Raw genomic sequence first — 12,774 nt, 5'->3', positions numbered from 1 at the left:
TAAATGTTAAATTCAACCTTTAAACTGCACTTCCAGTAAAAATTCCCCTAAGTCATAGCATAATTAAAGCTTTATTGGCATGTCGGCGTTTACAGTAGGCTATTATTATTCAGAACGTTAAGTAAAGAGATCAAAATGAAGGGATAATAAATCAAATGCATAACAACGAATATAAAAATATAATCAATAATAATAATAATATGCAAATATTATAGAAAAAGTTAATGGACTTGGGATGGATAAAAATGTTTTCTTGTGGGCCTATGTTATTATATGTACTTTATGTAATCCTAGAGATGCTTGATTTTGATGTGCAGACATTAAAAATAACATGAATACTGATTATGATAATGATGTTTATTGTCATTCTTCTAATTATAGTTCAAAGTGTAACAACAAATTACATTTAATCTGTTCATAGTGCAATATGTTACAAGGGAAATGAAGTTGCCAGTTAGCACTATATATCAGACAAAATAATTTAAAAAAAAACATGAGAATATAAAATATGAACAGTAAATGCAATTCTGGTGCAGAAATTGGTAGCAGTATTTTATCTTATTAAAGAACAATGGTAGGCCTTTTTATTGTCTCGATATCCATTGAGATATGAAGGGCAGTTAAAATAAGGCATCTATGTTCAACTACAACATGAATCATAATATAAAATGTCACTAATATTTTACACATATGATCAAGATTCAAGTATAAATGTTTTGTTTGCAGCATTTGTTTTATTGCAGCTAACTAACAGCACTATGAAAATGCCCTAAAGAAATGCAGCTACTGGCATGATAGTTGAGAAAATTCCCTGAAACACTGTTAATACATTTAAATTCACTTACATGCATTAATAGTAACATGCATTATATGTATTTAACTATATTAGCCATAAATCCTGTAATGTTTTCACACGTGTCAGATTCCTGGGCTTTACATGATGCTGTTTAAGCAGGTAAATAAAAATAACATTGTATATTTTAGTTTTGTCAGGTTACAGGTTTTTGTTGTTGCACAACTCTACACCTCTCTGGAGACTGCATATACATACAAATTGACAAAAAAGTAAATACACTACTGTCAATAGTATATGGACATCTACTGTACACAACACAATGTACAATAATAAAATAATGGCTTATTACGTGTAGTTCTACACAAAAGTATAGAATATAGCCACATTTAACCTGACTGACGGAAGTATTAGATAAAGTGAAAATGGTGGCTCAGCGTCACCTTAAAACAGAACTTCAAGAAAGCCCATAACTAGTGTATGTTTACGGATATTGATTGGCGTTTTTACTTCAATATACACGTCTGTCAACAATGGGCGTTGCTGAAAGCCCATTCAGAGGGTGAATCCTTATTCCTTTGTCCAAATATCATGTGACTTTAAAAGGGCACCTATTATGCCCATATTTACAAGATGTAATATTCGTCTTGGGTGTCCCCAGAATGTGACATTTCAGCTCAAAATACCCCACAGATCATTTATTAAAACATCTGGAAAATGTCATTTTTGGGGCGTAACTACAAAATAGCTGTTTTGGTGTGCATCACTTTAAATGCAAATGAGCTGCATATTCCCACCCCGTCTTCAGAAGAGGGCGTAACATATACATCTGGAGCGCAGCGCTGATCAATTAAAATACTTCTATAACGTACGCACACAAATATGGTTAAAACGCTAAGCACTATAAGGACATGACATTCTCAAAGCAGTCTGGAGAGAAATGACCTGTGCAAACAAACGTATTTAGCTAGATTTTCAAAAATAGAAGTAATCCACTGCGTCCTCAGCAGCTCAGATGTTGGGAGAAAATGAAGGCTCTTATGTTCAGTCTTACATCCAAACACAAAACTCCAGGATTGCTTTACGAGACATTGTTGACGTTACAGCTGCTCAAACACGGAAAAAATGGAGGACAGCGTACAACCGCTAAAAAAAACTATGCAAGGCTGTCAGTCAGCTGCCGTGGGCGGGGTCAAAGCAATGTGATGTCATATGGCTTAGAGAATCAAAAGTGCAGGCCTAGTGAGACTGATTTGGTTTAATGGGGATTAAAAAAATAAGGAGCGGGTGAATTTTTTATCATAATAGGGTGGTTCACACACTGCCAACACACATTTATGTCCAAACACCATGTAAAAGTGGATTTTGCATAATAGGTGTCCTTTAATATGAAAACATTTTGGTGAAAATATGGAGGTAAGATTTTTTTTTCATTGGTATGATTCAACAGCATTTTCTACTGCTACTAAAGAGCAGAAAGAGAGTGACATTAAGAAGTAAGAAAAAAAGACACTTTTTTTTTTTTTTCATTGGAAAAGAGTGTTAACAGGGATTTGAGGTACAGTACGTAATATATTTCATATAAAAAAGAAATTGTAATATGCTTCTATTGCACTTAACCTAGATTGAGTCCTGAAAGAACATGTCTCATCATAAACTATTGAAGTAGTAGTTTTAATTAAGGTCCTATTAGTTCTCAGGCCAAAATTATTATTCTTCTTTTTAAGGCTTGGATTTTGTATGAATCTAATGAACAGCTAAGTGTTTGTTTCTATATCCCTTGAAGTGATAATTCAGGATTTTGGAGCAACTACAGGAAGTTGCTGCCAGAAGACTTTCCTTTGTTTATGTCAAACTGGACACCAGAGTCACTGGAGTTAAGGACATCCGTGGAAATGCTGCTCATAACAGCTGGCTGCGACTAGAAAAAGACAGGTAAGAGTGTGAGACAGAGAGACCTTGGGAATATGAAATGTGTCTAAAGGCATAAAGCTTTACTTTTTCTAACATTCATTTTCAGCAATGTATGGCACATTTTCTGCAATTTATTTAAAAATAAATGTCAAAATGTAACATGAAGAGGCTGTTGCTGTAGGCCTGGACAGTTAAAGACTGTACTGGAAACAAAAGCAAAATCTAGAATATAGCCCAAGATATGTTTACTCACAGGCAGATGTTAATAGAAAAAAATAAACAGTAAATACTATCATATGACCCTTTTAATGATTTAACAAGCTGTCAAGGGTAGAAAAATATTAGGTGTTACCGCAGGCTGAGGTGTGAGCAGTGGGGCAGTTGGCGGCAATTCATTCATATTCATCCCTGTGGGTTCAGGCCCAGGAGGAGCTCTGTTCATTACTGGCGTATAGTTCTGAGGACACACACAGTATCATGTTATACACATGTATACTTTCATGTTATACAAATATATACTGTATACACAAACAAGCATATACACATAAAGAATGACTGAATTAATTTGAATGGATATTTTAATGCAAGCGACTTTGAAAAAGTAACAAAGAAGAAATCATATACAGTAAATGTACGTTGATTAAAAAATTGATAGAAAGACAAATATTAGTAGAATTGCAATTGCGTTATGAAACACACTTAACCCTGTGATTACTGTTAGACATTTCTGTAATTTCTGCAGTTATTTACTGTATATCACCCAGTATTATTTACCTTCACAGTAAATAACTGTAATACCCTTTGCATCATGGGAATTTTCTGTGACGTCAGACCCCACATACAGAGACTTACTGTATTTTTTGAAATTGCTGTATAGTACTGTATTTGCTGTAACGGCCTCTTTGGCGCCATTCTATTGAGGTTGTTTTATTTTCCTAATTTCTTAAATTTGGATTGACACGATTTGCCCAACACCGTGTCTACAAAGCCGCAGCAGCTTGGGACTGACTACACTGGACATGTTACATCGCTTTTAATGATTGGAAAATCCGTTTGTACTTATAGTGTCAGAAACAGCGTGAGCGCTTGGAGTACATCTGCAGTCAGAAATATACCGGGGCATCACTTTACTGTCCGCATCCACTGTAGATAGTATATATAATGGGTTCTATATTGTTGTCTGTTGTGTCACTCGCGTCCGAGGGAGACACAGAAGCAGCGGGGCAGCGCCGCGGGTTTTTCCCGGGGATGAACCCGTGAGAGTGGAAGAGCTCCGGAGAACATCTATGCTGTGTGTCGATGCACCTTACGAGAGAATAAGCCCAGCAAGCAAGGTAAAAATATATGTACGTATGTCTGTGTGTTTGTGTCAGATTTTTGCACACCAGTTTAACCCATAGTAACATTTACCCGTCAACATGGTGGTAACAAACTTTACTATGGTAAACTGCGCTGTCATTTCAAATGACTTTTGTCATCTTGTTGAATTAAGTTACCGAATTAAAATTATTTTTAACGAGCAACGCTTATCTTATATTAACATTATAGGTTAACTAATGTGAAATTGTGTTCAGGTGTTAATAATAATTTTGGCCAGTAGTCTGAGAAAATAAAATCCTATGTTAGCTAAGTTAAACAAGTTTTATGGCTAGCTGCCTTTTCTAGTTTTAGAATTAGTTTGTTATAGTTTTTAATGGAATTTAAGATTTACTGCATTTTTTTGTATTTGTGTTTTAAGGCAACTGCAATGAAGCATCACGAAAGACGTGAGCAGGCCAGCCACCCTGAGACTGATCATTCATGGTAAGAGAACTATGGTTTTGAGAGATGTGTATTCTATATGAGGTTTTCCTTTTAAAAGTGTGTCATTTCTTCTACTTTTTTTTCCAGAGAAGACATTTCTGTCACTAACAAAGTGGATGGTGAGCAAAGGTGGTGGCCACGTTTTGGAGCAGCACCTGGGTTTTGCAGATGGCTATGTATTCTTTGGCTGTTTGTATTTTTCCCCCATTATGTTTCTGTTCCCTAAAGATTCTTTGTGAGGATAAATCCAGGAGGACACAACATAATGCACTGCGAAACGTCCTAAGACAGGAGAAATGGTGAAGATGCACTGTTCCAGCATTGGAAGACTATATTTTTAAGTGTTATACATGCAATGTTTTAAATAAAGCATTTTATATTTTGTAATTATTGTGTCTGATTTAATTGAATGCCAGTAGTACCTATGTAGAGTAAAAATAAAATGAATTCTATATAAAAATTAATCAAATCTAATGAAATCTATATTAAAATGAATGAATTACAGTAGTATACTGATGAATTGATTTTTTCAGTAATTTACTGTAAAACAGTACAGTTTGCTACTGTAAATCTGTTGCCAGTAAGTTACTGTAAAAACCATTTGAAATGTCTAACAGTGTTGGAACCATTAATGCATTTTAAACTGCTTTTATCTTTACACATTACATTACAAATAAACACATAGAAATAAATGTAAAGCAAATGATGAAAAGCAAAGAGATCTGCAAAAGATTTTGGATGTACCACAGGTGCAGAAGGGTTATACTGGGGTGGAGGGGCATTCCACTGGGGCGGCTGAGCAGGGGGAAGTCCAGGTCCAAAGTCAGGAGGATAGACAGGGTTTTGAGGCACATACACAGGATAAAAGCCCTTAAAAAGAGAACATGCACAAAATAGATTTTTACAGTTTAACTTTAAATAAATAAAACTCTTTACTGTACTCACTGCTCTCCTTGCTTTCATTTTTTTTTTTTTTTTTTTAATCCTGAATTTTGGAATTAAATTTTGCATGGCTATACTATACTGGTCCACCAGATAAAAACCAAACCACAATTCATGTTGGTCTTAGGGACCATGCACACAGAACATGTTTATGCATTCCACTGTTTGCTTTTACATTGTTTTTCTATGTAAACATGCATTAGATGGATGTCTTTTTGTCAGATGCTCTCGAATCTAGCACCTTTTGCGGCAACTCACACGACACATCATTCCAAAATCATGTCGTTCGAATAAACTTTTCAAAAAACAGGTCTCAGACCCTGCATTATTTTCCCATTCTGCTATTCTAGAGCTAATTAAATAATTTGGAACTTGTATTGAAAAGTTTCAAAAGTTGCTGCCACCTCAGGATGAACTTTCTTTATTTGTCACTTTGGGTAGAAGGATCTGCTGTCAATCTCAGTGTATGTGAACTCACAGGGTTAGGAGGAACAGCAGGTTGTCCACTCGACTCTGGTGGATAAGGATAATGAATCTGACCTTGATCTGGATGAGGCGGATAACCAGCGAAGTAGCCCTTTAGTCAGAAACAACAAACTATTAATAGTAATTACAATGTGCACCAGCTACAATCACTAGATTATTCTAATGTCGCTTAGCATGGTTCTATCACAAAGTGTTTTTTTGTTCTTTTTTGTTTACAGGACAGTAGAGAATGGACAGGAAAGTGCAGGGAGAGAGACAGACTTTATTTTACCTGGCCAGGGTCTACAGGACCAACAGGAGCAGTCACAGTGTTGCTGCAAGGTGTAGACACTGGTTCGGTGTTGGACTGCTCTGTTTGTGTGTGTGATTTAGATGTCCGGCAGCTTTTGCAGATTCTCTTTCTGCAGCAGAAGCAGATTCCTCCAGGAATCCCAAGCAGCAGCAGAGCTAGGAGACCTTTATTAGGCGCAAAGTCATGTTTATCTACAAAGACATTTGGAGAGAAGAACAGACATCAAGAGATGTAGTAATGCATGAAACCCAGTTCTCTAAAATAAAATCAGCAAATTGTATACATACAAACATTTTATTTGAATATACACTACCATTCAAACATTTAGGGTCAGTAAGATTTTTTTTATTGTTTTGTAAGTCGTCTCTTACAGTATATGCTCACCAAGGCTGCATTTTTGTATCAAAAAACAAGTAATATTGTAAAATAATATTTACAATTCAAAATAGCTGTTTTCTATTTTAATACATTTTAAAATGTAATTTTTTTTGTCAAAGCCAAATTTTCAGCAGCTATTACTCCAGTCTTCAATGTCACATGATCCTTCAGAAATCATTCTAATATGCTGATCTGATGCACACAAAACATTTCTTATTGGTATCACTGCTAAATTATTTTTTTTTTGTGGAAAACATGATACATTTTTTGCAGTATTCTTTGATATAATAAAGTTAGACAGAACAGCATTTATTTGAAATAAAAATGTTTTGTAACATTACAAATGGGTTTTGATCCATTTAAACTGTCACTTTTGATCATGCATCCTTGCTGAATAAAAGTATTAATTTATTTTACTAAAATATCTAATTTTAAAAGATTTTGAAAAAAAGTACTTTTCTTACCAACTAGTATCATTGTATTGTTTGAGACGAGTCTTCTTTTGAAATCGGTGAGCTCGTATCTGCCTAAATCTGATACATTTACATGGAGAATCTGAATGGTTTCGCGGTTCACTTTAAGCCGGTTGATGTAGTCTGGGTGGTTCCGTCCCACAGGAACTCCATTCTCCACCAGAGTGACAGATGAATAATTCCTGTAAAAGTGAAGTGTGGCATCACTCTGCTTGAGTCCTGCCAGAGATATGCTCAGAGTTTCACCTGCGATACGATCAATGACTCTTCTTCTGGCTATAAAGGAGAGAAGGACAGATAGTGAGGATATGTGGACAGTCACAGAGATATTATTCTGAGATAGAGGTTTAAATTACTACTCACTCTGGACCTTCACTATATAACTGGAGATAGTTGAACCAAAGTGATTGTACAGGGTGTAGCTTCCCTGATCGTCAAACGTAACATGTCTGATTCTGAACGTCCAGCCCTTTGTGGCGCTGCTCACTTCACCTTTACTGGGTTTACTTGGCCGGAAAGAAAAGCTTTTGTGTTCCCAGATAGTAGGTTCTTCATGCTCATCAGCACTAACAAACTCCAACCTCTTTGTCCTCTCAGGAAGATCCAGAGTAAACTGATGGCCGTGGATTACAAGCCTCTGAGATATTGCAGAGACTGACACTGAGGGAGAAATGTTCTTTAGAATGGCATGAGTAGGAGTTCTTTTGAACTGGCAGTTAGCATTGTGTGGGCTGTTTATTTAAATTAACACATGATTCAACTTGTCCTGTTATTCTTGTGCATGTTCAGTATGGTTAATAAGCAAATGTTGTAATACCTGCACAAACAGCAGTTGCAAGGAGGGTCCAAATACTCAGCATCTGTCTGAGAAAAGATCTATCAGTATTGCAGATAGATTCTGAAAACACATTACATTAAAACATCAACCTGATTGTCTTAAACAGATTAAGCCAATATACTTCCTAAAAATCTGAATAAATCAGCTGCCATATGCTTGCATTAATCAGAATTTGGAGTCATTTAAACACTTTTTTTCAGAATATTCCCACACTCAAAATACTGGGTAAAAAAAAAAGCCATTTGGGTTTATTTTAGCCCAATGGCTGGGGGAATATAGGACAGAAAACATGTTGACATATGCCTGCATAAATCAGAATTATGGGTCGTCTAAACACCTTGTTCAGTGTATCTCCTGATCATTTATTTTTCTGTGTGCATCCAAACAAAAGTAATACTGGCTGACATGAAACCTATAAAGCCTCTCGTATCATATCTGATACATGAATTTCTAAGGTCTCTAAATTATCAGCATGATCAAAACTTGAATCTATTACATACCTTCTGTCATCTGATGGATGGTTTACACTTTTTTGCTAGTAAAAGGTCTAAAAATATCTTTAATTCTAAAAATGTCCACCTTTAGGGTGAGATACTTGTATAAATCTTTACTGATTTTTATAAAGTAAACATATGAATACCTTTTATATTGTTAGTAATATTTCTTAGGTTTACTTAATTATCCATACATATTTTTTAGAAAAATCATGGTAAAATGTATAAAATATGATACATCAGGCTTTTAAAGAATGTTGAACATCTCTCCGTCATCAATTGTATCGCACTGCATTATGTTTTTTCCCCCCACAATAAAAACTACAGAGCTTTGATCATAAAACTAACCATTTAAATAAACCCTAAGACATAGTTTGGGAGATAAAGAGTGACAAGTTACATTTATATGCATTTTATGTAAGTAGTCTGTTTTTGTAAAAGTGATAAGTAAATCACTTATGTAAGTCAAAGTGTTTTAAATTACAATCTATCAGAATTTCAGCATACTTTTGTGGCCATAAAAACAAAAATATCTGCACAAATAGCAGATCATTGATCTGTTTTGGGCCTCTGAATAAAATCAATGTTTTTCTCCTCCAAAATTCTGTCTGATGCAAAACATAAAAACATACATGTAGATTTTTTTGTTTTAAAGACATCTCAAAAACAGGCTTAGTTATTTGTGAAAGATTCAAGATAAAGTGTTACACCACTCCAGGCTATCCACAAAACCCACAACTTATTCAGAATGAGCACAGACAGGATTCCTCTGCAAGTCGTGCTTCATGCGATCTTTAGGAAGCGTTAGTTTATAACATAAAGTGCACTGGATGTTTTTAAGTAAACTGGAACGCCCTCACAAATGGTGGCTAATGGTCTGCTTTCCTGAAGGGTGTTAGATTAAATGATTGGCCCAGATCTTCAGTGACTTCATTGTGCTACGCGCGAAAGCACGAAATAATTACATTTAGTTATGCAGGGAAGCCCAATAATGAAAGAAGAAACAACAACAACAACAGCAGGTTATTAAATCAAACAACGTCACTATGTTATATACGTTAGCTTATGTATGAGACGCAAATCTGTCTGCGCTTTTAACATTTTGGTTTAATCTCAACAATGCTTCGAAAAAACCTTAAACCAAAAAGCAGTGGGAAATGTTAGCAACAACTAAAGCAATGTTTGACAAAATATCTGTTAAAAATAGGAGGGTGACTGTGTTAACAAAAACGCTCACGCGCCTATTGCATGTGGATTAACGTAGCCTATAATTAATATTGTAAAGAGAAAACAAATGTAGAATTTAAAACAACATCGTTTAGACTTTGCATAAGGAAAATGAGCTTTAAATCGCTAGCGTTAGGTTATTTTCGCAATTTGAACAAAGATGATATTCTTCACACAAAAAGATCATATAGCCTACTCACAGTTTCATTAATACGTTGGCTGTTTCCGTTGTAAATGTAGGATTTAAGCGTGTATCAGAGCTGTAAATTGCTGTCGGTAGGAGTGTCCAGTGTGAGTTTAACTCAGCCCCTCTGCTGTCTTGCGGACACACCGCCCCGAGCACATTCCGCCTTTTGTCTTCACCAACTTTGATGCAATGGACGATGCTTTTGTGAGGATTGTGTAGGCTTGGGCTGAGTATTTCAAAGAAGAAAATATCGCAAGAAATGTGACAACTGTTGCCTGTTCATCATTACTTGTGAGAAATATGATTCATACCTCAAATGCCTAAGAGCAGAACCTTACAACATTGTTCCCTAAATGTGTGGTAACTGACAATTTCCCTTCATTGCCATTGACTGTTTGTTTTCTTGTGGAACGCTGGTTGAGCTTTAGAGTATTTTTGGAACTTCAAGTAGCTAAATAATTGGCCAAGTAGCCTTCCTTTAACACATTGGCTGTAACATAATAATCTGATGTTGATTTAGTCATTTTTAAATAAATACAGGGGTAATTAACTGAGTCATCACACCAATGAATTAATTTTATTCCTCAAACCCAATTCATATCCCCAAATATAGAGGAGACTGGGACTGGACCATCTATTTGTTAGCCCTTCAGCTGTTCCTTCTATATTTCTGTAACAGCTAGTTGTCTCCATTCATAGACAAGCCCTAACAGAGGACTACGCCAATCCAGGCTGGCAAGTCTGCATAAACAAACCCAACAGGATACATATGTCAGAAGCGTGGCTAAAGGACCCCTCCACTCCCAGCATGCATCTGTCTCAGTGCTCATGAGTACTTTGTGGGAGGGATGCATATGCCTTGTTGCATATGCCTAAATACAAATTTAACAATTAAAACATAAAATAATGGTTAAGAAACAGTAGCATCAGTTCATTAAATATATAAGCAAACTTTCTAAGGAGATTTCTGCTATAGGTCTGATAAAGAGGTGTTATATGGAAGCTTGTTTCTGCCACAGGATTAAAAAAAAGGTTATTGTGACAACTGTGAGTTAACATCTTGTTAACATTTCGCAATTCTGCATTCCTCACAATCCTGAGAAGTCGCAAGAAAAAATTCTGAACTGTGAGATATAAACTCAGAATTTAGAGAAAACAAGAAATGTGAGATGCAAATTCTGAATGCTGAGGGAAATAAATTCAGAACTGAAAGAAAGGCAGAATTGAGAGACATAAACTGGCAATTGTGAGATAGGCCTTTGAACTCAGAATTCAAAGGAAAGGAAAAAAGTCAGAATTATGAAATATTAACTCAGAATTGCAAGAGCCAAAGGGCTGAATTGTGAGATTAAAAAGTCATTTGTTAATTAATTCATTCATTCATTTATTCATTCATATGTTCGTTCATTTGTTTGTTTAGTTATTTATTGTTTGTTTGATATCCCGTTTAATCCCAAATTTTTCCCAGACATGAAAATATCCAAATGATGTGTCATTAGTAACCCTTTGAGATAATCAATAATTATTTTTTGAATTTTTTTGGAAAAGTGTGTAAGAAAATGGTGTTTTATGGTAGGTCACAATTGTGACCGGTGGGATAATGTGTAGCCTATACTGAATTAACATATTTCTGCAGTCATAAAAATTGTGATATATCTTAGCCCAGCTATTTTAAACAGTTTGATCACATTCTAGGGCTACTATTATGCATAAAAAAAACTTATACAACAATTATAGGAATATTGAGATAAAAGACAAAAAAATACAACCATCAACGTTTTTCAAAATTTGTAATTTTTGTAAAATATATCATCAAATTTTTATATTATTGCTACCAGTATTACAACATCAATATTGTAACTTATTTGTAACATTTGAACTTTTAATTTAGTGCAATATTTTGTCATTGCAACATTTTTGTGTAATTTTCCCTAACAATTGGATTTATATTGTATAAGTTCACTGTTATCCCACTATTGTGACCATCAACAAGTTTACTCATTCTATGACCACACTCAACAAAACTGAATATATGCGAATGCATATATATTAATATGCTAGACACCTTAAAGATAATGTGTACAAAAATCTTTGTCATATCTTTATGTTAACATACTTTATTAGCCTTTCGTTTTGGAGCTTTGATGCATGCATCATCTTCTCAAGATGATGACACCTTTAACTAAATGTTAAAGGTGTTTGTACTCAAATCCCTAACTAAATCCCTAACAATACCTTCCATGTGATCCTCCAGTTTAGTGCTGTTCATTGGTGTGGTGTGTTGCCTGTGGCAACTGAATGCAGATCGTGAGAGCTCATGAGGCTGCTGTGATTCTTTATTCATGCCACCAGAGATTATCAGTCAGCTCCTCTGAGGAACCAGTGACTAAAACACACCTATGCACGTCTGTCTCGTGCTAGGAGGCGCTCTGTGTTGTGATACTGAGCTTTGTCTGAGAGCCATGGTGGTCAAATTCTTGCTCTCAGTGGCAAATATTGTAACTGGGGCAGAGATGTCCTCCTCACTTTCAAACTTACTGTGTTTCTTTTCATGTTTTAAGGTGGGTTTGAGCACTCAAACAGACACTTTTATAACACTGCAAAACCACTATTGTCATACAGTTTACATATTGTCATTGCTCCTCTTTTATCATCTAACAACAGAACAGGATTATCTTGCTTTTTGTATAAAATAACTCACTATTATATATGTTAGTAAATAAAGCCAAAAATCCATCTCTTCACACTCCTGCAGCTCTGTTGCCTGCTCACTTCCATTCCGACCATCTTATCTTTGGCACTGCAGAGGCTGACTGTCAGATGAACATCTGGAATTTAAAGGATCATTGCAGCCAACTTTCCTGCCACTCTGACCATTTCCTTTTTTGAGAGCATGTAATTGGCCATGGTAAAGTGTTCATAGTACTTCACTGATTTGATTTGTATG

At 35.4% G+C, this 12,774-nt stretch overlaps 1 protein-coding gene across 4 annotated transcripts; it reads right to left on the bottom strand.

Moving 5' to 3' along the window:
• Positions 1 to 366: 366 nt before the first annotated feature.
• wu:fc21g02 (uncharacterized) lies at positions 367 to 10,177 on the bottom strand. 4 transcript variants are annotated; one of them, XM_058772592.1, is made up of 9 exons: positions 9,841 to 10,177; positions 7,899 to 7,979; positions 7,445 to 7,741; positions 7,073 to 7,357; positions 6,210 to 6,421; positions 5,931 to 6,029; positions 5,255 to 5,380; positions 3,060 to 3,164; positions 367 to 2,714 (listed from the first exon to the last, which is right to left on the bottom strand). In XM_058772592.1, the coding sequence occupies exons 2-9, from the start codon at positions 7,939 to 7,941 to the stop codon at positions 2,604 to 2,606; spliced, it is 1,278 nt and encodes a 425-aa protein (XP_058628575.1). In that variant the 5' UTR covers positions 7,942 to 7,979; positions 9,841 to 10,177; the 3' UTR covers positions 367 to 2,603. The 4 variants fall into 4 exon arrangements, with proteins under 4 accessions (XP_058628575.1, XP_058628429.1, XP_058628510.1 ...); XM_058772446.1 differs by having other exon boundaries at positions 7,899 to 7,945; XM_058772527.1 differs by having other exon boundaries at positions 7,899 to 7,941; positions 9,841 to 10,176.
• Between the last annotated feature and the right edge of the window lie 2,597 nt (positions 10,178 to 12,774).

This window comes from Onychostoma macrolepis, chromosome 01 (genome assembly GCF_012432095.1).
Source record: "Onychostoma macrolepis isolate SWU-2019 chromosome 01, ASM1243209v1, whole genome shotgun sequence".
In the NCBI taxonomy this organism is placed as follows: domain Eukaryota; kingdom Metazoa; phylum Chordata; class Actinopteri; order Cypriniformes; family Cyprinidae; genus Onychostoma; species Onychostoma macrolepis.
This window is presented reverse-complemented; position numbering and strand designations above follow the sequence as displayed.